Genomic DNA, 27,668 nt, shown 5'->3' with positions numbered 1-27,668 from the left:
GGCTGATAAGAGGGAGACAGCAAGAGTGACTGCGCGCCGGGGTGGACGCCGCTTTGTTGCCTGAGGGGGGTGGCAGTGGAAGTTAAGGGAGTCGGGGACCAACGCTTCTCCGGACCCGCAGTCGCGGCCGTTGCAGTCACTTCACCGGGTGGCCTTTAGCGTAGGAGTCGCGTCGATAGCAGCCATGAGCGGCGGGGTGTACGGGGGAGGTGAGTGAGTGCGGCCGATGGAGAGAGCGCGCCTTTTTAGCGCGTGGGATTTGTAACCGCCGCCCCCAGCCCTCCCCTCTCCTCCCCGGCGGCCCTTCCGGTCTCCCTGTCTCGGGACCCCGGCCTCCCCGCCCCATCTCCGCCCCGCGCTCTGCCCGCCCCTGGACCCCCCCCCCGCCCCGGCTCAGCGAGTGCCTCAGGCGCCCGGAGTCGCCGCCCCCTGCGGCTCCTGCCAGCTTCGGCCCGCGGAGGAGCCGGCTTTCGAGGGTGCGCGCCGCCTCGGGGCTAGGCGGGCAGCTCCTCGCGGGGGCCCGGCCCGACGAGCCGCGGCTGGGGTGACCGGCCCCGGGGTTTCCTCTCTCACAGCCGGCTCTGTCGGCGTGTGTGCGCTCGCATGTTCTTAAACTTGGGAGGTCCTGGCAGTTCTCCGGCGTGGACGGAAGGTTTCCGCGGCGTCCCGGAGATGGCAGAGCGAGTCCTGAGGAGTGGAACTGATTGAAGGAGTGGCGGTCACTCAGGACGCAGCCTCCTCTGCGTCCGCGCCCCGAGCTCACTCTACCTCACACCTTTCAGTGACTCTTGCCTATTTATTGACTGTGGATGCTCCGGAGTTACCTGTGGGCGGGTCTGCTCCGGCTTAATTTAGGAACACATGTAATTGAAGGATGGTTACGGTTGGGTGGGCTGCGGTGTAGTGAACGATTACCACGGGCCTGGGGACTACACAGACCGGGGTTAGAATAATATCAGGCTCACCATTTAGTAAGCTCATTGGCCTTGGGCAAGTTACTTAACTTTTCCCAACTTCAGGCTCCTCTTTTGTGGAATGATGGTTCCTACCCATTGGGGTGGTTGTGAAGGTAAATGGGATAATGCTACACTTGCTGCTCAAAGTATGATCCAAGGATCGGCAGCATCAGCATCACCTGCAAGCTCGTTAGAAATGCAGACTCTTAAGCCCCACTCTAAATCTACTGAGTCAGAGCCTCCGGTTTTGCAAGATACCTAGATGAAGCACTGATGTGTATGATTCATGCTTTGTGTTGTGTTTGATGAGTTAGAGAAGAAAGAGGCAAACCCAAAGTGCTGCTTTTGTTATTGTTGCTTTCTGAAGCGGATGGCATTTTATAGGTAGGAGATGAAAATAAGGTTTTCAAAGGTTTTAGTAGTTTTGGAGTGACGTTTGAGTCCCCACTCAGGTGACACGCTGACCCTCACCCTCTCCTTCTCCATATATGCTTTTGGTTTTGACTTCTCAAATGTGAGAGTAAGTAGTTTTCCAGTTTTACTTTTGAGAAAGCCTAGTGGATCTTCATGATTTACTTCTTCCCCATCAGAAGATATAATCCTGACAGAAAGACCTGATCTATGTACCTTTGCCTTATGGAGGCTGCTGACTCTTTTGACTTTCAGGTTCACTGATCCAAGAACCTAAAGGCTGTCCACTGAGTATTTCCTTACAAGGCATTGTTTAATGTGACTAACGTAGAAATGGATACTAATAATGCCAACAGTTAACGTTTATTGAGTGCATACTGTGTACCAAGAACTGTTCCAGAGGCTTTTCATGCATTGCATTTAATACATGCATTAGGTCAGTTAATCCACAACAACCACTGGAGGTGGTACTACTTATCCCCATATTATTAAAGAAGAAAATGAGGTGTAGAAGAGGTTAACCAGCCCAGAGTTACATAACTTTCTAGTAAGTGGGGAGCAGGAAAAGAAAAGGCATTTCAGTAAAACCCTTCCCCATAAAAAAAAAAATTAAAAATAAAAAGATTTTGGTTGTTTCTCCATAAGCCATTTTTCAAGTATGGAACCACAATATACTCATGTATGATTTAGGTATTCAGAATAAACATCCTGTTTCTCATTTGCTTATGTAGATGAATATATCTTAAAGCCTATTTCACATATAAAGTATATAAAACTCACAAAAATAAGTGTATGATTTTGTGTTTGAGCTACTACTGTATGGCCAGTATTTATAGTGGGTCACATTTTCCAAAGGGTTTACTGTGAAAGGGTTTCCAAATTCTGAGAATCAAGAGCCTTCTTCCAATTAAAATTCTACTATGTCCAGTTTACCACACTGATTAAGACAGGAAAATAACTGATTTGTTAGATTTTTCTTTTCACACAAAAAAATTTTGAGTGCTTGCTATGTGCAAAGTATAGCTTCTGCCTTCAAGAAACTCGCAGTCTTGTAGGTGAGTCAGTCAAATAAATAGACACCATATTTAATTTATTTTTAGTTGTACATTCCACCCCAGACACACACACACACACACACACACACACACACACACATTTAAAGCTGAAGTTGGAATATTATTGATGGCGTGGCAGAGCTTAATTGGCAGCATGTTTTTCTCCTAGTGGTGCGTGAACTAATGGTGCAGCTTATAGTTTATAGTGTCTTATATGGATGATAAATTCAGTGAAGTATGTTCAATAATGACAATATATAGAAGATACAAAGATAGCACAGACAAAAAAGTTATTAACTCAATGTGGAAGAGTCAAGGGACTTTACAAAGGAGGTTATGAGGATGATGAAAGAAGAATAGAGAGGGACAGCGTATGCAGAGTAGATGGTGTGTTTAGGAGACAACATAATCTTCAGTAATGGTAGTGTATGAGGTGGAAGGAGAGACTGCTGCCAGATTATGCTAGGTCTTGAATATCACCTGGGTAGAATAATTTGAATTTTATCTTGGGATGATGGAAAACCACTGAATGATTCTCCCTTTTCTTTTCATTGAAGGATTTATGTACCAAAATGTTCAGTTACAGTTTTGAAAGATAACAGTGCAGCAGTTTGAAAGGTGGATTGAGATGGTAAAGATGGAAACACAGTACCTGTAGGGAGTTGTAATTCCTGGTTGAGATAAGAGCTTGACTCAAGGCAGTGGCAATGGTATTAAAGAAGAAGGGATTTGAGAAATATTTAGCAGAAATATTTGTCAGAACTTGATGAGGGATATGAAGGTGTTCAGGAAGATTTTTGCCTCTGATGACTGGAGCCACTACTAACTGTGATAAGCACAGCTGAGATTAGATTAGGCAGGACGGGGACAAGGAGACAGTGCTTCAGGTATGTTGAATTTGAGGTACTCATGGGACATCAGGTGAAAACAGTGTACAGTAAGAAGTTTGAGATCTGGATCTGGATGAAGGTGAGGGCTTGAGAGAGATTTGAGATTGGAAGTACCACTGTTTAGGTAGAAATTGAGGCTGTAAGAGTGGAGCAGGTTACCTAAGAAAGGGTAAGTTAGAGGAGGGGACTGCTAACATGGAGTCCTTGGCCTCCCTAAGGAGTCCAGGGATATAACTAACTGAATTTTTTTTTTTTTTTTTGCGGTACACGGGCCTCTCACTGTTGTGGCCTCTCCCGTTGTGGAGCACAGGCTCCAGACGTGCAGGCTCAGCGGCCATGGCTCACGGGCCCAGCTGCTCCACGGCATGTGGGATCCTCCCGGACGGGGGCATGAACCCGTGTCCCCTGCATCGGCAGGAGGACTCTCAACCACTGCGCCACCAGGGAAGCCCTAACTAACTGAATTTTATTCTAATTAGTTTCTTTTATAGTCTATTTGAAAACATTCTAAGAAGACATTCATAAGTGTCCTAAGCTGTCTGTATTAGTTTTCTAGGGCTACCATAACAAAGTACCACAGACTGGGTGACTTAAACAACAAAAATTAATTTTTTCACAGTTCTGGAGGCTAGAAGTCTGAGATCAGGTATTGACTGGGTGGTTTTCTTTGGAGGCCTTTCTGCTTGGCTTTCAATGGCCGTCTTCTCCCTGTGTCTTCCCATGGTCTTCCCTCTGTACATATCTGTGTCCAAATTTCTTCTTCGTGTAAGGATATCAGTCATTGGATTAGGGCCCACCCTAATGATTTCATTTTAATTTAATCATCTCTTTAAAGACCTTATCTCCAAACACAGTCACATTCTAAGTTACTCGGGGTTAAGACTTCAGCATATGAATTTCAGCCTTGAACATTGTCAAAGGGGTCCATGGAACAGAAAAGGTTAAAAGCCCTGGTGCAAGGCAAAAGTTTGATCCTTGAGAACAGGAGTAGAAAATTTTGGTTAACCAAGCAATTAATTCATTTAGTTAGGATATTTCTTTACCCAACATTCTGGTAATCAAAGTGTTAGAGTTTACCAGTTCATGTCATTGGTATACAATACTTACTGTTTGTACCTTAGTTTACATGCTGTGGTGAAAACAAATGCAGTGTTCTGCTTTAAGGACCTTTTCTTTCAGACAAAATAATTTGGATCAGAGATTGTATAGAGAAAAGTTGATTACTTTGGGAAATGTAACAAATACAGAAACTTCCTTTCAAACATAGGTGGCTCTTCATTTTATTTCAATAAAAATGAGATCACTATTCTGTAAGGACACCATCTCTCAACTGTGATAATTGTAGTGTAATAATTGATCTTTATTTTTTAAATTATTTTTTTAGTTTTTGAAATACTTTAAACATTAAAAAGTAAAGTATATGTAAGTTTATATATGATACTTCTGTACTCACTACTGAGATTAAATAAATGTAATGTTTTGTCAAATTTGCCTCAGATATTTTACGAAATAAAATTGATATTGTTGAAATCAACAATATAGATAAAATCTATATTGTTGATATAGATTCCTCTTCTCTGCCTCCTTAGAGGTTACCAGAAACCTGAAGTTGGTATGTAATATTCCCCAACCCTATGCATATTTTTATACTTTTATTAAGTGAGTGAATCCATAATGAATTAAGTAGTATCAAAATATGTGTGCATAGTAACTAGCTTTTTAAACTAATTCTTTTGAGATTTATCCATGTTAGTACATGTAGATGTAGACCATTCATTTTTTTTTCTGTTTTTTTTTTTTTTTTTCGGTACGCGGCCTTTCACTGTTGTGGCCTCTCCCGCTGCGGAGCACAGGCTCTGGACGTGCAGGCTTAGCGGCCATGGCTCACAGGCCCAGCCGCTCCGTGGCATGTGGGATCCTCCCGGACTGGGGCACGAACCCGCGTCCCCTGCATCGGCAGGCGGACTCCCAACCACTGCGCCACCAGGGAAGCCCTAGACCATTCATTTTTAACTGCTATGTAGTATTTCACTCTATGAATAAACTGTAGTTTATTTTCCTACTGAGAGACCATTTAATCTTCCTACCTTTTCCTGTGGCACGCAGTGTGATGATAATAATTATAATGGCAGCTACCACTTATTGTGCTTATTATGTACCAGGTACTGTTCTAAGTGCTTCCATACTTCTAGCATCCTGCAAGATAGGGACTATTATGCACATTTTACATATGAGGAAAGTGAGGCAGAGAGGTTAGTAAATCACCTGAGGTCACATAGCCAGTGAACGTTCTCTTACATGTCTCCTTGTGATATACGTGAGAGAGTTTCTCTAGAGAAGACGTAAGTGTAATTTCTATGTATGCACATTTTCAACTTTAGTAGATATGACTAAATTGCCCATAGTGGTTGTATCAGTTTATAACTTTTTTTTTTTTTGCGGCGCGTGAGCTTCTCTCTAGTTGTGGTGTGCGGGTTCCAGAGCGCAGGTTCCAGGGCTCTGTAGTTTGCGGCACGCAGGCTCTCTAGTTGAGGCACATGGGCTCAGTAGTTGTGACGCGTGGGCTTAGTTGCCCCGCGGCATGTGGGATCTTAGTTCCCTGATCAAGGATTGAACCTGCATCCCCTGCATTGGAAGGCGGATTCTTTACCACTGGACCACCAGGGAAGTCCCAGTTTACAACTTTACTAGCAAATGTGTAAGAGCTCCTCTTTTTCTACATCTTTGACAATACTTGGTCTTACCAGCCTTACTAATTTTTGTCAATTTAATTGAGCTAAGTAGTATTTCTTTATTATTTTTAATGACTGAGTGAAAAAATCCTTTGAAAAATCAGTGCCTAGAAAACCCAAGTGCTTTGTTTTAGGAGGCGTGCTGTTTTGGGTGAAGTATTTTTAAAGTGTAATTAGAGGCTTTTCTCTGAATTTGAATATGAAAAAAAATACTAGCTTTCTCTCTCAGTATTAAACTTTTATCTCCTACAAATCTGGAAATGTGCAAACTTTAATGATACCTTCATTTTAATGATTTTTACCTGGCCTATATTATTATACCTTAAATTCTTATTCTTTAGGTTCCTTATTTTTCTTGGGGTTTTGCTAAGTTTCTTCCCTAATTGCATGAAATATCATGTTGATTAACGTATGAAAAAAATGGTATACCTTAGTGTACTGGATAGCTTTCCTTTGCCCCTCCAGATCCACTTTCCACCCATTTCCACCCTCTCTGTGCCCTTAAAGACTGACCCTTGTAGACTGCATCAGTGGACTCTCTTGGCCTCTGGTTTGGCCAATGGTAGGGTAACCATACTTGCTGCTTTGTGTCTCTTGTCCTGGTATAATTATTAATAGGGGCTCCTATCACATTCAGTAGTGGCTCAGTTTGGGTGAGAAATTATAAGATCACCCTAGCCAGTGGTGAGAGAGGTTGGCAAATGTATTAGTCTGGTTCCTTTTCCTCAGGGTCAGCCAAGGCTGATTCCATCCCTCAACTGAAGATCACAGCTCCTGTCCGATGCCCTCCCAATACAGGTCTCTCTCCGGGTTCTGGTTTCTTCAATTCTAAGTGTGGCAACAGATTTGTTATTACTAGTCCTAGGGTACCATACTGCCCTTTCTGGTTTTCCTATATTTTGCCTGTATTTTTGTAAGTAGACCCTTTAATAAGTAAACTCTCCTTAAATTGCCTAATTTTAGTGTACCACCTCTTTCCTGATTGAACCTCTACTGATATACTGTGTATGACTTGTTATATTTTAATTAAGTGAATCTTCAAGGTGTATTTAAAACTTGGTTCAAGCTAGTAATAATATGAATATAAGCACATTAAGTACTCTTAATTTTCACATGATACTTGTAAGTCGTTAATGTTAATTATCTTTTCATCTTTTCAGATGAAGTTGGAGCCCTTGTTTTTGACATTGGATCCTATACTGTGAGAGCTGGGTATGCTGGTGAGGACTGTCCCAAGGTAAGTGGAATGGTAGAGTTAATTGGATATGCAAAAGCCATTCATGTAGAGTTAAATTCATGCGGAAATTCTGACTCAAATATGGTAAAAGACATTAGTTGGTGGAAATGACTTCTTGGTAAAAGCAGGTAAAATTTGTAAATAATGTTTTTGACTCTTACAGGTGGATTTCCCTACTGCTATTGGTATGGTGGTAGAAAGAGATGATGGAAGTACATTGATGGAAATAGATGGTGATAAAGGCAAACAAGGCGGTCCCACCTATTACATAGATACTAATGCCCTGCGTGTTCCGAGGGAGAATACAGAGGCCATTTCACCACTGAAAAATGGGATGGGTACGATGTTTTTTTCTATGGATTTGATTCTAAATGTAGAGTATGCATAGTATATTTTAGATATAAACCAATGGCTTCTTAAAAGTTGAACATCAGCTATTTTTTTGTTGTTTTTATTCCATAAGCTGATGTTCCAGGCACTGAGAATACAAAGATGCATAAAACGTGTTTCTTTTCCTCAAGAAACTCATAGGTAGAGGAGATAGATGTGTGTATATGTGTGTGTGTGTGTGTATATATATACACATGCACATATATATATATATATAGGATAAGTGCTATAATGTAACTATGTTTGATAAGCAGTGGGATTAGAGACGGGGGGTATATAACTCTATCATTGGGGGTCAGAGATGGTTTTCACAAAGGAGGTAACTTTTGTACTGAATCTTGATCACTGAATAAGAATTAGCCTGACTGACAAGGCTGGGTAAATTAGAGCAACCAGCATGTGTGAAGAGATGGTGTTGTGGAAGAAACTTCCATGTTTAGAAGTGTCATCAATTAAGTATGGCTGTAACAGTAGGTACATTATGGCCAATTGCAGGAAAGGTAGGCAGAGAGCAATCATAAAAGGGCTTGTAATGCCAGGAGTATATTAAGCTGGTAACTGAAAGGTAACTCCAAAGGAATTTAAACAGCATTTTATATATAAATGCTCATATGTGCCAGCTGGAAAGATTAGTCTAACAGTCCTGTGTAGGCTGGATTGGAGGGAGATACTAGAGATAGGAAGATCAGTTAGGGAGGTGAGTCCAAATGAGAAATGAAGAGGGTTAAAATTTTAATACTGATGGCAGAGATCCTGAGGTGGCTGTCAGAGATATCCAAGACAAATGGTACTAAGTGTTTAAAGAGTTGAGAAAGTTTCCTAGATTTTTGATTGGAGTCACTGAATGGGGGGTACCATGCATTGAGGTAGGAATAGCAGGGGAAGGAGCAAGTTTTATGGTCTTAAAAAGCAAGTGTAAGACCCAAGATCACTCTCAGGTCCAGTTATTCACTAGAAGGACTCACAGGACTCAGCATGTCAGTGTACTCACAGTTAAGGTTTATTATGCTGAAAGAATACAAAGCAGAACTGACAGAAAAAAGGGGCATGTAGAGAAGTCCAGAGGAAACCAGTGCAAGCTTCCAAGAGCTTACAGTGAAGTCATAAAGGATGCGCTTAATCCCTCCAGTAACCAGGAACATGTGTGTGTGGTCTACTAGTAGAGCTCATTAAAGACTCAGTACCCTACTTCACACTCACAGGATGGCTATATTATGAAGACAGACAATAGCAAGTGTGATGAGGATATAGAGAAACTGAAACCTCCATATCTGTTTCTGGGAGAGAACAAAAAATGGTTCAGCAGCTTTGGAAAAATTTGACAGTTTATTAACAGGTTAAACATAAATTCACCATGTAATCCAAACAGTTCCACTTCTAGGTATCAACAAAAGAGAACTGAAAACATATGTCCATACAAATACATACATGCAAACGTTCAGAGCAGCATTATCCGTATTAGCCGAAAAGTGGAAATAGCCCAAGGTGCATCATTGGATGAATGGGTATACAAAATGTGGTATACCCATAAAATGAAGTACTATTTGGCAATAAAAAGAACAAAATACTGATATAAGCTAAAATATGGAAGAACCCCAAAAGCCTTATGCCAAATAGAGGAAATCAGATGCAAAACTCCACATAATGTATGATTACTGTAATATGGAATGATCAGAGAAAGCTAATCTATACAGACAGAAAGTAAAGTAGTCGTTGCTTGGGGCTGTGGATGGAATGGGAAGTGACTGCAAAAGGGCATAAAGTTTCTTTTTGGGATGATGGAAATATTCTAAAATTAAATTGTAATAATATTCACACAACTTTGTAGATTTACAAAAGAAAATCATTTAATTGTACATTTAAAATGGATCCATGTTATGGAAAATTATACCTCTAGAGAGCTGTTAAAAAAAAACTGGAAGGACATTTTTTGTTGCAAATATTTTATTTCTTATATTATCTTGATACTTGGAATAAATGACTGTCTTTTGGATACAGAAAAAAGAAGAACTCAGTACCCATGGTTTTTATTAGGGGCTGGTCATGTAGGTACTCTGTGCCTAACATGTTCCAAAACCCCAGACTCCCAGAAGGAAAGGTATTCCACATAAACCACACTGTATAAACAGTTGAGGCACAGTGAGCTATTCGTATTTGGGGAAAGTTTTATATCAGTGTAGGGAACTGTTTACCAAACAAGTTCCTAGATGCCAGCCAAGGGTCAGCCTTGCAAGCAGGCCTTTCTCAGGTCTGCTAAGTTAGCTCTTTCTGCACAGCAAGTAGATGAGCTTATTAGTTTAAAGTGTTTGAATATAGGTGCTGATCTAATAAGCAGGTGAGAGAGATTTTAAGACATGGAGTTGATTTTTTTTTTTTTTACCAGAAAGAGTTTGGGATATGAGAAGAGGATTGAGGATAGGATTCCTTATGAAAATTTATTTCCATGTATGTAACCAATAGAGGTGCCTGTGAAGGAGAATGAGAAGGAACAGTTAGGGAAGTAGGAGAAAATTCAGGAGAAGGCCAAGAAAAGAAAAAGTTCTAGAAGTAAAGAAGTCCAGTGATTCTCATTGTTCTCAGCTGTGGCACTGAGCTTTACGCTAAGAAGGGGAAAGAGAAGTTAAAGCTACAGAGGAGGTCCATTGATCAAAAAAACCCCATCCTGAGAGGCCTATAGAAGTATGTTTACAAGGAATGACATTGCTTTGTTGGACTGCGGCAGAAAAAGTTTGTAAACTCTTGAGTCAGTAGTGTCAGATAGTAATTTAGAGAGGTCAGATGAGATTACAAATGTATCCACTGGATTTGCCTGTTAGAAGCTCATCAGTAACTTATGCGAGCAGTTTCAGTGGGATGTTTAGGTGGAAGGCAAATTGAAGACATACTATTCTCTAATTTTTTTTTAAGTCTTTACATCTTTTTTCATATAGATTGTAAGCTTTTTAAATGTCAGCTCTAGATCATACAGTTCTTCTGTGTTTTCTCCTACCATTTGAATTGCGTTTTGGGCCTTTAATAAGTACTTACTGAATAATATTTATTTGGTATTTTACGTCTATTTGATACATTAATTACACCTGGGACAGGTCTAGGGGTTGTAACTGTTGGGGCTGGAGAAACCGTATCTAGAAGACAAAGATGATGTCTATATGAAGTGCTGTGTTATGAGGCAGAGCTGTAAAATAAGTAGGTTCTGTATATTACAGTGTCAATATTAGTGCTAAACCATTAGACACAGTCTCTCAAAAGATGCTGTATTAATCTTCGATTAAGCATTATTTTCAAGGTATTAATCTTATATTTTAGTTGAAGATTGGGATAGTTTCCAGGCTATTTTGGATCATACCTACAAAATGCATGTCAAATCAGAAGCCAGCCTGCATCCTGTTCTCATGTCAGAAGCACCGGTGAGACAAACTTTTTCGAGTTTCTCTAGGTTGTTTATTTACTCATTTGAAGAGTGTTTCCTTTTTCTTTAAGAGACATAGAAATTCATATTTTGAATTTTGAAGATTAGGGAAAGGGAGATTCATTTATAAATACTCTTACAACTTTTATTTTTATTATTTCAATAATTAAAATACTCAGAGAACAATAATTAAAGCACCCTAGTGGGTTCTGGTGGTTATTTATCTGTTTTTTCCGGGAATTTAACATTTGATTTCCTTGGGCTGCTTCCCATTTTGGTCAGTTGTCCCTTATCCCTCAAGGGCAGTGTATATCTGCTTTTATACTCAACCTTAAGAGTGACTAGATTCACTCTTTTTTTTTAAATATAAATTTATTTATTTGGCTGCATTGGGTTTTCGTTGCTGCATGCGGGCTTTCTCTAGTTGCGGCGAGTGGGGGCTACTCTGTTGAGGTGCGCAGGCTTCTCATTGCAGTGGCTTCTCTTGTTGCGGAGCACGGGCTCTAGGTTGCGCGGGCTTCAGTAGTTGTGGCACGTGGGCTCAGTAGTTGTGGCTCACGGGCTCTAGAGTGCAGGCTCAGTAGTCATGGCTCACGGGCTTAGTTGCTCTGCGGCATGTGGGATCTTCCCAGACCCAGCGTTCTAACCCGTGTTCCCTGCATTGGCAGGCGGGTTCTTAACCACTGTGCCACCAGCGAAGTCCCTAGATTCACTCTTAAGATTTAATAATACTTCATGTTTATAAGAATCCTGATATCCCTATACTTTGAAAAGTCTGTAATTTCTAGAATTCATAGCAGCAGACAATTTTACTTATTAAATAATAAAATTTATATTTAAAGTCAATGTTGAACTAGGGCTGGAAATTGCTAGACCAGAGTCTCTTGTGAAATACATTTGGTACAGAGTCAAAAGGGCCCAGAAGACTAGATAATGATTATAAATTATCAATATTTTGTTATTGTTTTCTAAACTCTAGTTTCTTTTGAGTACCATCTACAAGTGGGAGAATTTGGTGGTTTAAAATGCATATTTAAGATTTTGATGACTAGATTCACTCTTTTTTTTTGACTATTACTGAAGTTTATTTAACAAAAAAGTTCAGTAAGAAAATGTACACGACCCAGTTTTCATCGCAGTAAAATGTGGAGAGGGGACATGTGGAAGCAGTTGATTTCTCTGTTGAAGACAGCTATTGTTCATAACTCGTTCCAAGGATTCTAACATGATGGTACTATTTCCTCGTATTACCACCATTCCAGTATTGTTCTGTTGCCCACTAGTTGCTATCTCCACACATTCATCTATCATAAGATTCATAAAGAGATCAAATCCCCTTAATATTCCTTGGACATGTCTGCCACCATTTAATTTCAATGATAACTTCTTGTCCATAAATTTCTTCAACTCGGGAGGGTGAGCTTTGCTCATGATGTCTACTCCACGAGCTCAAAGATGCCTCCAAACGGAATTCGAATTGTCCCTCACGCTTAGATTCACTCTTAAGATTTAAAAAAAAAAAAGATTTAATAATACTTCGTTTATAAGAATCCAGATTTCCATATACTTTGAAAAGTGTAATTTCTAGAATTCATAGCAGCAAACAATTTTATGTATTAAATAATAAACTTTCTATTTATTAAATTTATTACAAATACATAGAAATAAATGTTGTAAAGATATTATGAAGAAGATTTTCCATGGTATTTTACTCTATTATTAATGTTTTACATCTTTGTTAATGTAGTGCTGAAATGAATTTTGAGATAAATCAACACTTTAGTTTTTAAACAATAAATAATTTGCATTTCTTTTTCCCTCTTTTCAAGTGGAATACCAGAGCAAAGAGAGAGAAACTGACAGAGTTAATGTTTGAACACTACAACATCCCTGCATTCTTCCTTTGCAAAACTGCCGTTTTGACAGCGTATCCTTGAAGGAGTAATACCAAACTTCTCTTTAGGAGTAACTGTGGTGCTGTTAAAGGTGATACCTTCAGCAGGAAGACAGGAGCCACTTCTTGCTTGTTCGGAAGTTGAGGCGTTTTTCTCCATTGCTTTTAGATATCTATCTTTTAGTATTCTTATTGGAACTGATGCATGTGAAAATGTGAGAGGGAGATAGGAAAGAAGCACTCAAATTCTTCTCATTAATTTAACAAAGTTTAACAAAAACAAAAATTTTTGTTTTTAGAAGGGGAATGTGACGACAGGACAGTATCTAAGTCAGTTGACCTAGCTGAATTCAAAGATTGCCATTTCCTTCCTCTTCTCCAGTACCTTAGAAAAGTGGAAATTGGATGTAAATTCATTTAAGATTTAATCACCAAATATTTTTTACAAGCATATTAAGGGACAGACAAGGAAATATTATGTCCTGATCTCAAAGAATAATATTCTTGTTGAAAACTAAATAACAGATTTAAATAGTACTTCAAAATAGCATTGGCAAAAGTCATAAAGAAGTACATGATTAATTTGAATTTTTCAAATAGCAATTGTAGTTCAGTGGAGTAATATTGTAGCCTGACAAGCCTTTGTAAAGAAAAGAGAATTTAGTTGCAGGATGTGGGGGAAGGAGACCTATATTTAGAGTTCAAGTTCCAGTGCTTATAAACTGATCTTGAATTAGGTACTTAAAATTTGAACTTCACTTTTTACTCATTTATCTGGTATACCTCCCTGGATTGCTGTAATAATCAAGCGAATTTTATATGTGTGAGAATCACTGTGGTAACTGTAATCTAACATTTGTCTGTCGTGGTGTGTCTTGGAGATGACTTTAGCACAAATGTGGAGGTGGAAAGTGTAAGCGTTCTTCACAGTGACTTAGTTTAGAGTTGAAGATTTATGTTCGGCTTCAGAACAAGTTGTAAAAATATGTTTAGATCAGACTGTAGAAGTCTTGCATGTTAGATTTTAAAAATGTGAACTTTAGACTCAAGAGAACCATTGCAGGTTTTGAGTAGAGGAAGGAGGGAGAGTATTAGCAGACTCATTGTGTGCATTATATCATTTAATTTTCATAATAATCCTGTCAGGAATCGGAGTCAAAGTAAGCAAACTGGTCCCAGTCCACAGCTTGAAAACGGCAATTCTGAATTTGAACATAAGATCTGTTTGGCTGCTTCCTTACAAGGAGTATGTAAACAGAATTGGTATTGTTTTATTTTTTAACTTTTTATTATAGAAAATTTCTTACACAAAATAAGATAGAATATTATATTGAACCTCCATGTGCCCATCACCCAGGGTCAACAACTTTCAACACAGAGCTAAGTGGTATTAGCTATAACCACAGGCACTCCCCCTCCCACCATGGTTTTGAAGTAAATCCCAGACATTAAGCATGTATCTGTACAAGATGTTACCATATGTCTCTTTTTTTTTAAAGATATAACCACAATTTATTTTCTTTTTTAAAAAACAGTTTAGTATATTTGAATCAGGACCCAAGCAACAGGGATCATGCATTGTATTTTGTTCGATATGTCTCTTAGGTCTCTTGTGGTCTGTAGATTGTACCCACCCTCCCCTTTATTTTCTCTTGTAATTTATTTGGTAAGGGAAGTAGATTGTCCTCTAGAATTCCTAACACTTCTGGCTTTTGCTGACTAGTGTTTTTTACTGTGTTCTTCTAGCCCAGAGGTTCTCAAACTTTTTATACCTAGAGCTTTTATTTATGTGGATCATATCTGGTAGTATTTGCCATATTAGAAATTAAGACAGAAACTTAAAAAAATTATATTTGCTTATTTTAAGTAAATTAATAAGCCCATTGTATGATAATATAAATAAAATATTTTAATAAAAAATAACTGTGTTTTCCAAAACCAAAAATATTAGAAGGGTGGCTTCGTTTCACAATTTTTCAAATGTCTTTAACGTTGGACTTAATAGCAGAAGTTGGATTCTCATATCACATTCAGTCTGTTGTGTATCACACATGACATAGCCTCTGGAAAAAAAACTCTCTTGTACATTTATGAGAGGATGACAGTGAAAAGGGCAAATAACATCTTAGTATTATTCTAAAAATTGTTTTGACTTCCTAACCATGGCCTTGGGATTCCTTTACACTTTTAAAAATTACTGAGGATGACGCAGAGCTTCTGTTTTTTGTAGGTTATAACTATCAATATTACTGTTTGAGAATTTAAAACTAAGACTCCTTTTAACATTTTCTTATTAATTTAATTAAAAATAACAAAAATACACACATTAACGTCGACAAAAATAACAGTTTTATGAAAAAGATAACTCTGTTTTCCAAAACAAAAATATTAGTAAGAAGAGTAGTATTGTTTTATCTGACTTAATTGATAGCTGGGCTCTTATCTGCCAGCCTCAGGCTCTGTCCTCTTGACACCTCAATTTGCGAGGCAGGCTTCAGCCTTCTCCTGTCAGAGCTGCATGCTGTTGGAGAATTCATTTATTTAAAAAGGTAGCAAAATCACAGAACTCATTGGTGCACCTCTGTTTTTCAAGAATGCATTGCCCTTCTGTTCTCTGCATTTTGTTGGTCCCCCTGCAGTCCTGCAGTTGAATAGTTCAGTTGTCAACCAGAGATTTGGGTAGATTTTATACTCAGATTTTGGGTTTTATCCCTTCTGTGGTTCTCTTTCTTCCAGAGTTTCTACCTTAAATGTCCAGCTTTTCTTCCACCCCTGAACTCCTTTCTGTGTTCACTCAAGGTGGTAAAGTTGCGATTTTTCATCACTGCTTTCCTGAACCATAGCCATGGAGCTGGGAAGCACTTTTAGGCGAGGAAGCTGCAAACTTGCAGTTTTTACCCCCTCTGGTTGCAGTTTCATGAAGATAAGTTTTGGCTGAGTTTTGACTACTTTTGAATACTTTCCAGTATCTTAAAATGGTCACTTAAAATAATTTGTCCAGGTTTTATAATTGCCATCTTCAGGAGAGCTTACATACTTTTAGTCTGGTGTTACTGTATCACTTTGTACTAACAGAGATAAAATTAGTGTTTATGTATATAGATGACCAGAGATCAATGGAGTACCAGTAATAGCAAAGATAAATTACTAACCTATCGTTCTGGCCATTTATTCTCAGACCTCTTTCCTCTGATCGTTCCTGCCCATGCCTTAGTTCTCTGCCCTTAGCCCTTCATCCCTCTTGACATGTTCTTTCTGGTTTAACTATCTATTTCCTTGGCTTCAGATACCAGTTATACACTGACAAATTCCAAATCCATGTTTGTATCCCAGATCTTTCTTGTGAGCTCCAGGCCCACGTCCAGCTGTCTACTAGAACTTTTTTCTATTAGTTATCTGTTTAAGCACTTTAAACTCAATATATCCAAAATTCTTCTCTCCCATCAAATTTATTCTTTCTCCTTTGTGTATTATCTTACTCCCAGTTGTCTAGACCAGAAATCTTTCTCATTAACCCTTCAGATTTTCTAGTTATCAAGACCTGTCTATTCTCCAGCCTCCCCCGGCCCCAAACCAAACCCTCAAATCCATTTATTTCTCTATCCACTGCCATTGCATTAGGTGCACCCCTTCCTCTTATCTTGCGCAGTCTTCACACTGCAGCTCTGATCATCTTTGTTAATTGCCAGTCTGCTGATTTAAGCCAGAATCATCTTCCACAGCCTTGCCTTTCTTCTCCTTTCAGGCCCCACTGAACTATGCTGCACTTCCCTGACCTCTTCACTATGCTCTCTTGCCTCCTCGCCTTCCCGCATGTTTCTCCTCTTCCCCATGTCCCCCTCCCCAGCTTACAATTGAATTTCCCAGGGACCGGTTATATTCCTATATACTCTCCCATGGCATCTCAAACTGTTCTTTTTATAGCTTTATTGATCTCTGCTGCACTTATCAGGATATCCTTCAGGGCAGAGACAGTTTTGGTTCACCTCTTCGTGTCTTCTCTGCTTAAGGAGTGCTAGTGAGAGAATGACCTCCCTGCTGCCCTCCTTTATTGGGCACCAGACCTATCACTAGGCACATAATAGATGCTCAGTAAATATTTGATGATCCAGTGAATGGCTCTACTCCTAAATGTTGGTTTATGATGTTCACGTGATGTAGGCCTTCTGCAGCACAGAGCTGTGGAAAATGGGATAAGTGGAGTCTGCTGATATTCACTGGCTGTTGAATCTGCCTGGAATAGCTCTTCCTATTGAGTTGGGGGAGATGATGATAACAGCCACTCACCTGCCAAACTGCTGAAATGGTTCTTTAATCCTATGTGAGAATGGTTTTAGTTCTTATCTCAAATGTCACAGCCTCCCACTGTTCTTACCAAGTTTCTATAGATTTAGTTAAATGCTTCTCAGTTTGTTGTAAGCCCTTTGATCTGTGCCAGGGACTGAATAATTGTGCTAATTATTTGGACCAGTTTAACAGATGTCTCTCTGGGATAAAGGTTTCTCTGACTTCCTCACACCACCATTCTGGAAGTCCTGCCTGTTCTCATTTGTTTTGAAACCAGAGTTATTATTTGATGCCAACTTTCATCCCCATATTTATTTTATTATTTTATTTATTTTTTAATTTTTTTTGCGGTACGCGGGCCTCTCACTGTTGTGGTCTCTCCCGCTGCGGAGCACAGGCTCCAGACACGCAGGCTCAGCGGCCATGGCTCACGGGCCCAGCCGCTCCGCAGCATGTGGGATCCTCCTGGACCAGGGCACGAACCCGTGTCCCCTGCATCGGCAGGTGGACTCTCAACCACTGAGCCACCAGGGAAGCCCTATTTTATTTTTTTTTAACGCATTTTAAGCCACAATGCACATGTTTTAAAAATGCCTTAATAAAACCTTCCCTTTACAATAAGCATTATTTTAGGAACCTTGATACTTTCTTTTCCTTAATGCTTTAAACTAGATTTGCTAATGGTCGTTCTACTGGGCTTATCTTGGACAGTGGAGCCACTCATACCACTGCAATTCCAGTTCACGATGGCTATGTCCTTCAGCAAGGTAACTGTATTTAACCAGGGTGCACAGAGGACACAGATCATGAAATAAAGCAATGACTTGGACTATCAAAGTATATCAGTTTCCCAGTCATGTCTTTAAGTGTTTTTTTTTTAATCTTTAGTATATAGTGTATATTTAAAACTGATGCATGGCTTCATTCATGCCTGGAGGGATAGTTCCATTAATTCTGCTTGAAAACAATTAATCATGTATAAATACACAGAGGAAATTTGTCCCAGGGAGTTTGGATGGAATGCTTTCTTAGCCTTGTTTAATCTGTTTCATAGGCATTGTAAAATCCCCTCTTGCTGGAGACTTTATTACTATGCAGTGCAGAGAACTCTTCCAAGAAATGAATATAGAACTGATTCCTCCATATATGATTGCATCAAAAGTAAGTGATGAATGAATTTTATTTCTGGGATTTACCTCCAACTCCCCACCCCCATGTTGTGAACTCTGTTAACCTAGCACTTGCTCTTGGCACTCAGGAAGCTGTTCGTGAAGGATCTCCAGCAAACTGGAAAAGAAAAGAGAAGTTGCCACAGGTTACAAGGTCTTGGCACAATTACATGTGTAACGTAAGTAACCCTTATTCTCTTTACGAAAGCATTATAGGCTGTAAGTCTTTGACTAGAGTATGAGCACTTTATATTTTCAAACTTATATTTTTAATGATATTTTACAAACAAAATTAATAGCTTTTGGCGGAGTAGGGGGGTGCTTTTCATGCTTGTCAGATATCTCAACAAACTATATTCACTTGGATTACTGTGGTGAGACCTGAAAGGAGCTTTGGGATAAAAACAAGCATTATGCTATTCTGTACATTTTTTGACTAAGAAAATGGTTTTAGTGTATAGAGACCTGCTGGTATGGCTCAGTTACGTTCCCTTTCCTAATATGAGTCAGCTATGTAAAAAAATGTGTTACTGTTCACAGCAAGGAGCCAACAAAAGGTTTTCTTTACTGAAAATCCATCTCTGAACATGACTTACTGACGGGAGAGGTTAGTAAAACAACCTCTCACACCACAATATACATTCATTTTTAACAGTAAAAGGATATGAAAGTCATCATTTACTATGGCAGGGATATATCCTATTTGACAGTTTCTTACACCTAAGGATAAAGATTTTTTGTGGGTGTTTAGTACAAGGAAAAATTGTGAAAATGATTAATAATTGCGCCTAGACCTTAGACAGGATTTTTCCTTAGCAGCTCAGAGGTCCTATGTATTTCACTGCAAATTTTTTAACTGTTTTATACTATGTCAGTCATTAAAAATTCCATAAGATACAATATATATGCATTTTATATATATTCAGCTAATGAAATCTTGCTTCTAAGCTTATTTTAAAGGGAAAAACAGTAAATCAACTATAAGCCAATAAAAATTTTAAAGAAAAAAATTTTAAAAATGGGAAAACAGTGTTCTAAAACCAATTTTGTTATGCAGGACTGGGGTACAAGGGTTCCCACTTGTTTTTTTATCTCATCATTTTTCCATAATGGTTGTAATTTAAATGTTATATAATTTAACTTATAATGCGAGTGTTTAGAATTGGGTTTCTTGATGCTCAGAGTCCTTACTGGGTAGATTTATACCCTTGAAATGAGTTAGCCATCCAGGAATGTGGTACAGTTTCATTAAGAAAAGTGTTTTTAAAATAATGTTACAAAAGTATAGACTGCAAAGACAAATCTCAATAATTTTGTTTCTTATCCTTTTTTTAAAATCCATAGTGTGTTATCCAAGATTTTCAAGCCTCAGTACTTCAAGTATCAGATTCAACTTACGATGAACAGTATGTTTTCTTATTTTTTCTACAAGACTTAAAACTTAATAGCTTATTAAAACCTTCATACTAATCTTTTAAAAAAACTGTATACTTAATATATAACTGAATCACTTCGCTATACACCAGAAACTAACAAAACATTGTAAATCAACTGTACTTCAATTTAAAAAAAACTGTAGGGACTTCCCTGGTGGCACAGTGGTTAAGAATCCGCCTGCCAATGCAGGGAACACAGGTTTGAGCCCTGGTCCGGAAAGATCCCACATGCCGTGGAGCAACTAAGCCTGTGCACCCTAGAGCCCGTGCTCTGCAACAAGAGAAGCCACTGCAATGAGAAGCCCGCGCACCGCAACGAAGACCCAACTCAGCCAAAAATAAATAAAAATTTAAAAAAAAGATTTTTTTTGAACTGTGTACTTCATAAATGAGGAAAGAAATTGATTTGTTTAGTTTAAAAAATTGTAGAATATGCTTAACCTGGTCTAAAGGTAAAAAGTTAAGAAATACTGAATAACATTTTAAAAGAAAATAAGATATCCCTCTGCTTTCTTATAAGTTGATGATTCCTTAGTAGTTTATAATTCTGAAGAGGATTGTTTTTGTCTTTTGTTTAATATTGTTTGATATGTTTTCAGAGTAGCCGCACAGATGCCAACTGTTCATTATGAATTCCCCAATGGCTACAACTGTGATTTTGGAGCAGAACGGTTAAAGATTCCTGAAGGATTATTTGACCCTTCCAATGTAAAGGTATAAAAGCTTATTTTTATAATTAGCCTGGTTTTTCCTTTAAAGATCTCTTGTAATTACAAAACCTAAATAAGACTGACTTAGCTTTTTTGGATGTGCTTTATTGTTTGAAGGTCTTCTGTGTGACTACTCATTTCTATTTTGTTATAGGGGTTATCAGGAAATACAATGCTGGGCGTCAGTCATGTTGTCACTACAAGTGTTGGAATGTGCGATATTGATATCAGACCAGTAAGTGCCAGTCTCATTTATGGCATAAAGGTATCTTTTAGGGCAATCTAGTGCCCCATTATTTATAATGGCCATCATTATTTAAGTTGGCAACTTTGGCCATTGACTTTGAAGTCCATTTTGTAAAAATATGTAAAAAAATGAAGTTCTACTAGAAAAGGAAAAATGCAAAACTCTAGAGCTGTGTCCAGTGTGGTAGCTTTTGGCCACATGTGGCAATTCAGTTAAAATAAACAGAAATTTAAATTTCAATTCTTCGGTTGCACTAGCCACATTATAAATGTAGCTAGTTGCTGCTCTATGACAGTGCAGATGTAGAACACTTCCATCATCACAGAAAGTTCTTTTGGACACCGCTGTTCTAGAGATTTCCTAAAACGTGACATACCGAGATACAGATTATTGGTGATTTTTAATGTACCTAGTACAGTTTTACTTTTTATTTTTCAGGAAGGTGTGGTTTAAGGTTTAAATTATGTAACTTTTACATGGAGTTTAGATATAAACTTCATATTTTTTGTGCTTTTCCAAGCTGTTTGTTTCATCAGTTTATTTCTTGCCAAGTTTTAAGGACTAACTCCATATTCCATACCATACTAATTATTAGATAGATTATATCTTATTTAAACGCTAGATTTAATTTGTAGCCAACGTATTGCCTTGATTTTCTTTGAGTTAATGCATTTGCTTAGAGCATTGTGCTAATAGCTAAGGGTCTATAAAAAATCATGTTGTTCAAAAAAGACTTCCAGGTAGTTATGAAAAATGTTCTTTATTTCAACTAATTACCTGCCTGGGATGTGCTGCTTCTAGGATAATGGGGTTGTAAGCATGCAATTTTTTAGTATAAACTCAAGGGGAAGGCAGTTGATTTGAAGTACATTTACTGTAAGACATTGCTAACTTTGTTTTTTATTGAGTTTTCTCCTTTAAACTATTGTTGACTGCAGAGGAGGAGATGCTTCTATATTCCATTTTCTCTTTCAAAAGTTAGATGATTTAGACATTTGGAATAAATTTTTAAAATATGAATTTAGCCACTAAAAAAGCAGGCTGACATTTAACTTTCTGATGCATACATGCAGATTAGAGGTAGATATACTCCTTATTACTGAGAATTTATTTTTGGCGGGGGAGGCCTCAGCACGTGGATTTTGAAAAAGTTCGTCTCTGCAGAAGAGAAAGGTAGCAGTCATTTTGGCCAGGACTGTTGTCAGAGTATGCATTATCCACCATAATCATTAAACCTTGCCTAATTTTAAACATTGCAACTTCTAGATGTACATTCTGAGATGATGTAATTATGAAATATACCTCTAATGAAATACTGGCAGCTATCTGCCAGAAAATTATGATTGGATTGTAGAATAATTGCTTTAAGATAGTGATTCTTAAATTTTAATGCACAGTAGAATCATCTGGAGAGTTTTCTTTTTTTATAAATTTATTTATTTTTGGCTGCGTTGGGTCTTTGTTGCTGCGCGTGGGCTTTCTCTAGTTGCAGAGAGCAGGGGGTTACTCTTTGTTGCGGTGCGCAGGCTTCTCGTTGTGGAGCACAGGCATACGGGCTGCAGTAGTTGTGGCGCACGGGTTTAGTTGCTCCACAGCATGTGGAATCTTCCCAGACCGGGGCTCGAACCCATGTCCCCTGCATTGGCAGGTGGATTCTTAACCCTGCGCCACCAAGGAAGCCCTCATCTGGAGAGTTTTAAATAAACCAACAAAAACTTTTCCTGGACCCCATCCCCAGAGATTTTTATTTAATTGCCCCCAGGTATTGGTGTTTTAAAAGCTCCCTAATGAGTTGAATGCAGCCAGGATTGAGAACCACTAGATTAAACTAGTAGGTCTATGTAGAAGTAAAAATTAAAAAAGGGAAAATTTTACTGGAAGACATGGTTTTATTTGTAGTTGTATTTAAAACTGTTGGAAACATTTGGAACTAATTTATTTTTGTTTTCATCCCAGGGTCTCTATGGCAGCGTTATAGTGGCAGGAGGAAACACGCTAATTCAGAGCTTTACTGACAGGTTGAATAGAGAACTCTCTCAGAAAACACCCCCGGTAAGTTTTGTTTGTTCTTTAGTGGTATTTTTCAGTCATATGTATCCTCACTGCTGGTGGAACTTTATATAGTTTGTTTTTCAGTAGGTTGATGGTATTTTGTGTCTGCCTGGTATGGTATTACTTAAAGTTAATACCCCTTATTAATCAAATTTTTCTAGATGACATCTATTAGTTACTCTTGTACTGTCTGAATCTCACTTTATTCATTGATTCCATACTTAAGTACCTATAGTCTGTTAGGCACTAAGGATAGAAAATATAGTCTCTTCCCACCAAGGGCTTAGTCAGTTAGGAGGAGTAGACATGCAGAAAATAAAAACTGTAATGTGCTAAGTGGTTCAGTATGTCATCAACCAGGCCCTCTTAAGAACACTGAGGGGAAAGCACTTAACTCCCTAGGAGTGTCAGAGAAAGCCTCATTAAGAAGCTGTTTGAATGAACAGGAGTTCAGCTGGTTGGCAGTTTATGAAAGGACATCTAGGTAGAGGGAATACCATGTGCAGAATATGAAGGGAAGATGGCATATTCCAATATTTTGAAGTAGTTGGCTTAGAGTCTGTGTAGAAGTGGGGAGAGCTATATGGCTGGAAAGATGAGCACGATGGTATATTATGTCCTAGGGCTGCCGTAACAAAGTACCACAAACTGGATGGCTTAAGACAACAGAAATTTATTACCTCTCAGTTCTGGAAGCTAGAAGTCTGAAATCAACATGTCATTAGGGCCATGCTCTCTGAAACGTACAGAAGAGAATTTTTCCTTCCCTCTTTCTAGCATCTCATGATTTGCCAGCAATCCTTGGCGTTTCTTGGGTTGCAGTTATAGCACTTCAGTGTCTATCCCCGTTGACATGTGGCATTCTCCCTTTGTGGGTATGTCCTCTTAAATGAACTCTAGTTGTAATGGATTAAGGGTCCACCCTACATCTGCAGAAACTCTGTTTCTAAATTAGGTCACATTCACAGCGACCAGGGATTATCAACATACCTCTTTGGAGGATACAGTTCAACCCACAGAGATAGGTTCCAGGTCATGTCACTTATTAATAGCAAACTTACAAGATAAAATCTGGCAGAGGACTAAAGAGCTTTTATGTTTTAAAAACATCCCTTGGTGCACTGTGATAACTTTCAAAAGGACAGAAGAACCTGGTTTAGGGAGAAGGTAGTTTACGTGGTACATTAGTAACAGAGTAGTAGTCATAGTCTTTAGATTTTTAAACTTCCATCAAGTAGTTTTTTGTAAGGTATTTTGCGATAAATATTACATTTTAAAAAACTTTATTAGAGATTACATAGGCCCTAACAGAATCTATAGAATTTGTGTACTTGATAGCCTTTGGTTTCTCATATAAAGGACTGTTTTACATATGCCACATTTTTATATTTGTTATGTAAGTATTGATATAGGCACAAGATTGATACCTCCTTACATTCTTGGAGATATAGACTGACCTGGCATCTACCTTAATTATAGTACTAATCATTAGATTTCATAAAAGTCCCAGAATAATGAATATAGACTTGGGCTGTCCCAGGTCTGGTCAAGACCAGTTAGATACTATCCTTGTCTTTTAGGAGGCAATTAAAATTTAATGAAATCCATTGTAATAGATATCAACCAGTTCCTCACCTACAAAACCCTGTGTTCATCCCTCCTGCTCTCAGCACCCCTCCCTCCCATTCCACATACCCCTGCTACATACACAGTTATTTCACTGTGAAAAAGACTCAAACTGTATGTTCATATATAGAATAATTGGTAAGTATCAACAATTTGAGAACTATCCCCAGAAGCAAATTCCTAGGTAGGGGGAAAATCTCTCCATACAGGAAGTGAGATAGGGATAGTGCTGAGCCATAAAACCATGTTTATTGAGAGAGTGTTCCAGCAGAACAGAAACACTAACTTGAAAGAAAGCAGTGTGAATAAACTTTCCTGAGATCTTATGTCTGTGTTTTGATTTGGATGGGGGCAGGGAGGAATAGGGAGGGTTGAACTAAGATTCAACCCTTGAGGGATGAACTAAGAGAGGAGGGATTTTGAAGGCCTAAAAAAGTAAGTTAGAAAGTTGAGGAGCACTACAGAAAGGGCAGCAGGTTGGGATAATAATTATACTTGGTGTTGGACAAAATGAAATAATATATGAAGCACTTAGCATAGTACCTGATTTATAGTGTTAAGTACTTATTTTGCTGTTTTAGGATTAAATTCTGAATGCCATGCTGTCTAGTATGCAGTTTTGTAAGGTTTATATAATTTATTTTCTTATTCAACTACACATTACAAGACATAATCAAAGTACTTTAAAATCCTATACAGTAGTCCAACCTATGCCTACTATTAATCTGGCTACTACAAAATAATTATGTGTAATTAGTGCTTGAACCAGAGCCACTAAAAGGTCATAACTTGAATTTCCTAAGTTGAGTCACTTGTTCTATTTGATCCTACTAATACTTATTTCTTCCCTTTCTATTTTAGAGTATGCGGTTGAAACTGATTGCAAATAATACAACAGTGGAACGGAGGTTTAGTTCATGGATCGGTGGCTCCATTCTAGCTTCTTTGGTTAGTAGATAAACTACTTTGCAAAATAGTTGAAGATTCTTATTTAATTTAAATGTATCACTGGAAATACTGAATTTAGTAGAAAGACTAAAAATCCCCATGGATCATTTATCTTCGCAGTTTTTAGCTATCAAATTAGTAGAGGACCTGATGCCAGTTTTACATGTTCCAAAATGACAAAATGCCTCAATGCCTTTTTAGTGGGTATTGTCAGCCTAATTACAGTTTCCCCTTTCACACAGAGGCGGGCATCTGTTAACTTATCCTCGCCTCTTTTAATAATACTCCCATTGGCTCTGGTCAGGACTTATCTGCAGCACATTTAAAATTAAATCATTCCGGGCTTCCCTGGTGGCACAGTGGTTGAGAGTCCGTCTGCCGATGCAGGGGACACGGGTTCATGCCCCGGTCCGGGAAGATCCCACGTGCCGCGGAGCGGCTGGGCCCGTGAGCCATGGCCACTGAGCCTGCACGTCTGGAGCCTGTGCTCCGCAACGGGAGAGGCCACAACAGTGAGAGGCCCGCGTACCGCAAAAAAAAAAAAAAAAATTAAATCATTCCTTCTTGGGTTCTGGTTGCTCCCTGGCCTGTTGGTGAGGTAGAGTATGTCAGGAATTGGTTCTTGGGGCAAATGGTGAAGTCATGGTGTTGGGGTTTGCATGCTGCTTGGACTGGTGCCTACTGTGAATCAGGAGGAAGTCCTTGTACTTATCTGCACCCTAAATTTGGAGGATTTCCCCTTCACCTCAGAGCAGCCAAAGTAAATGTCACTAAGTACTTATGCTAAACATTTTAAAAAGCTATTAACTATTAAATGTTTGTAACTGTCCATTTATATATTTCTGGTCTATGTTCTGTTTCTAGTCTTTTAATGATCTTAGTTCAAAACTGGATATGAAACAAAACAATATATGAATCCACTTGAATAATCATAGGGAATGGATTTCTTCTGCTTACACGTCTTAGTAGTAATGTAGTCCACGTTCCTTCCTCCTTTAGTCATTTTCCTCCTTTGACCTTCTGTTTATTTTGCATAGTGCGTGTGTACTGTCGTTTGTGTACTTGTAAAACTTTATCCTAGTTTGAGTTCTAAACGTTACCATTAATCAAATGCTAGAACATTTCATCAATGCTGTACTAGGATCAAGCCTTCCAACAATTTCTGTTGTTGCCTTAATCAGTCCATCATAGCTAAACTCTTCATCTTCCTTTCCCAGCATTTTCTAAATCCTCATGACAGTATAGAAAGATTTAATATTCTATATAAACTTGGGCAAGACTAAATAGTGTCTTTGCACGTTCTGGAGGAGGGCAGAAAAAAGAAGGGTGTAATTTTATTTATTTATTTATTTATTTGTGGCCGTGTTGGGTCTTCATTTCTGTGCGAGGGCTTTCTCTAGTTGCGGCAAGTGGGGGCCACTCTTCATCACGGTGCGTGGGCCTCTCACTATCGCGGCCTTTCTTGTTGCAGAGCACAGGCTCCAGACTCGCAGGCTCAGTAATTGTGGCTCACGGGCCTAGTTGCTCCACGGCATGTGGGATCTTCCCAGACCAAGGCTCGAACCCGTGTCCCCTGCATTGGCAGGCAGATTCTCAACCACTGCGCCACCAGGGAAGCCCAGAAGGGTGTAATTTGAGTACTATTTGGGGAGGGGTTTAAGAGTTCTTCAAAAATTAGGAGTTGTGATAATGAAGGTATTAAAAGAAACAATTTTCTAATAGAAAGGTACATACGTAATTTTTTCTTTCCATTTCACAGGGCACCTTTCAGCAGATGTGGATTTCCAAACAAGAATATGAAGAAGGAGGGAAGCAGTGTGTAGAAAGGAAATGCCCTTGAGAAGAGTTCCCAAACAACTACCTTCTTTGTCACCTTACGTTTCATAGCTTTAGTATACTCAGGAAAAGAACAACCATCTTTTGTAGAATGTTTATACATTTTTGCATATTTCAATTTCCACTTAAATTTTTTAAGGCTTTAACTGGCTCTGTAAATTAAAATAAGTTTGTGCTTTCCTTGAAATGCACTTATTCTTATTACAAGCATTTTATAATTTTGTATAAATGTCTATTTTCTCTAAATATTTTGCTTTCAGTAAAATGCTTTCCAACTCTGTTTATGGTAGAATTGCTTTTTATTGACTAGTAAAACTTACTGCCTATGTTTTTTACCTTAGGCTTTCAAAATTAAATAAAAATTACTAGCCACTCCAGAAATA

General features: G+C 38.6%; 2 protein-coding genes and 1 pseudogene across 3 annotated transcripts in view; 1 reads left to right on the top strand and 2 right to left on the bottom strand.

The window, feature by feature from the left end:
- ACTL6A (actin like 6A) lies at positions 1 to 27,668 on the top strand. Its single transcript, XM_027111251.1, has 14 exons — positions 1 to 209; positions 7,205 to 7,281; positions 7,445 to 7,619; positions 10,978 to 11,078; positions 12,910 to 13,007; positions 17,934 to 18,028; positions 18,316 to 18,422; positions 18,520 to 18,609; positions 19,775 to 19,836; positions 20,466 to 20,580; positions 20,731 to 20,811; positions 22,780 to 22,875; positions 25,363 to 25,449; positions 27,209 to 27,668. Exons 1-14 carry the CDS (start codon positions 185 to 187, stop codon positions 27,287 to 27,289), a joined length of 1,290 nt encoding a protein of 429 aa, XP_026967052.1. The 5' UTR covers positions 1 to 184; the 3' UTR covers positions 27,290 to 27,668.
- Positions 12,153 to 12,848, bottom strand: LOC113622773 (small nuclear ribonucleoprotein G pseudogene; annotated as a pseudogene). The gene has a single exon (XR_003433649.1). The product of XR_003433649.1 is annotated as a small nuclear ribonucleoprotein G pseudogene (transcript).
- MRPL47 (mitochondrial ribosomal protein L47) overlaps positions 18,424 to 27,668 on the bottom strand; it is a 33,109-nt gene continuing 23,864 nt past the window's right edge. The window contains exon 7 of the mRNA XM_027111274.1: positions 18,424 to 18,548. Within this exon, the coding sequence (XP_026967075.1) occupies positions 18,491 to 18,548 (58 nt within the window). The 3' untranslated portion in view covers positions 18,424 to 18,490. The remainder of the gene's footprint in view (positions 18,549 to 27,668) is intronic.

Source organism: Aethalodelphis obliquidens, unplaced genomic scaffold (genome assembly GCF_003676395.1).
Source record: "Aethalodelphis obliquidens isolate GAN/ISIS:26980383/991018 unplaced genomic scaffold, ASM367639v1 scaffold1, whole genome shotgun sequence".
Classification (NCBI taxonomy): domain Eukaryota; kingdom Metazoa; phylum Chordata; class Mammalia; order Artiodactyla; family Delphinidae; genus Aethalodelphis; species Aethalodelphis obliquidens.
Note: the sequence above shows the minus strand (reverse complement) of the source record. Positions and strands in the feature narration are given on the sequence as shown.

Bases quoted from the DNA above. Each gene is read 5' to 3' on its own strand.
- ACTL6A (XM_027111251.1), top strand. From the start codon at position 185: ATGAGCGGCGGGGTGTACGGGGGAG. The intron at 18,423-18,519 runs GTAAGTGATGAA...CTTGGCACTCAG, and splicing joins CATATATGATTGCATCAAAA to GAAGCTGTTCGTGAAGGATC. The intron at 19,837-20,465 runs GTATGTTTTCTT...ATATGTTTTCAG, and splicing joins GATTCAACTTACGATGAACA to AGTAGCCGCACAGATGCCAA.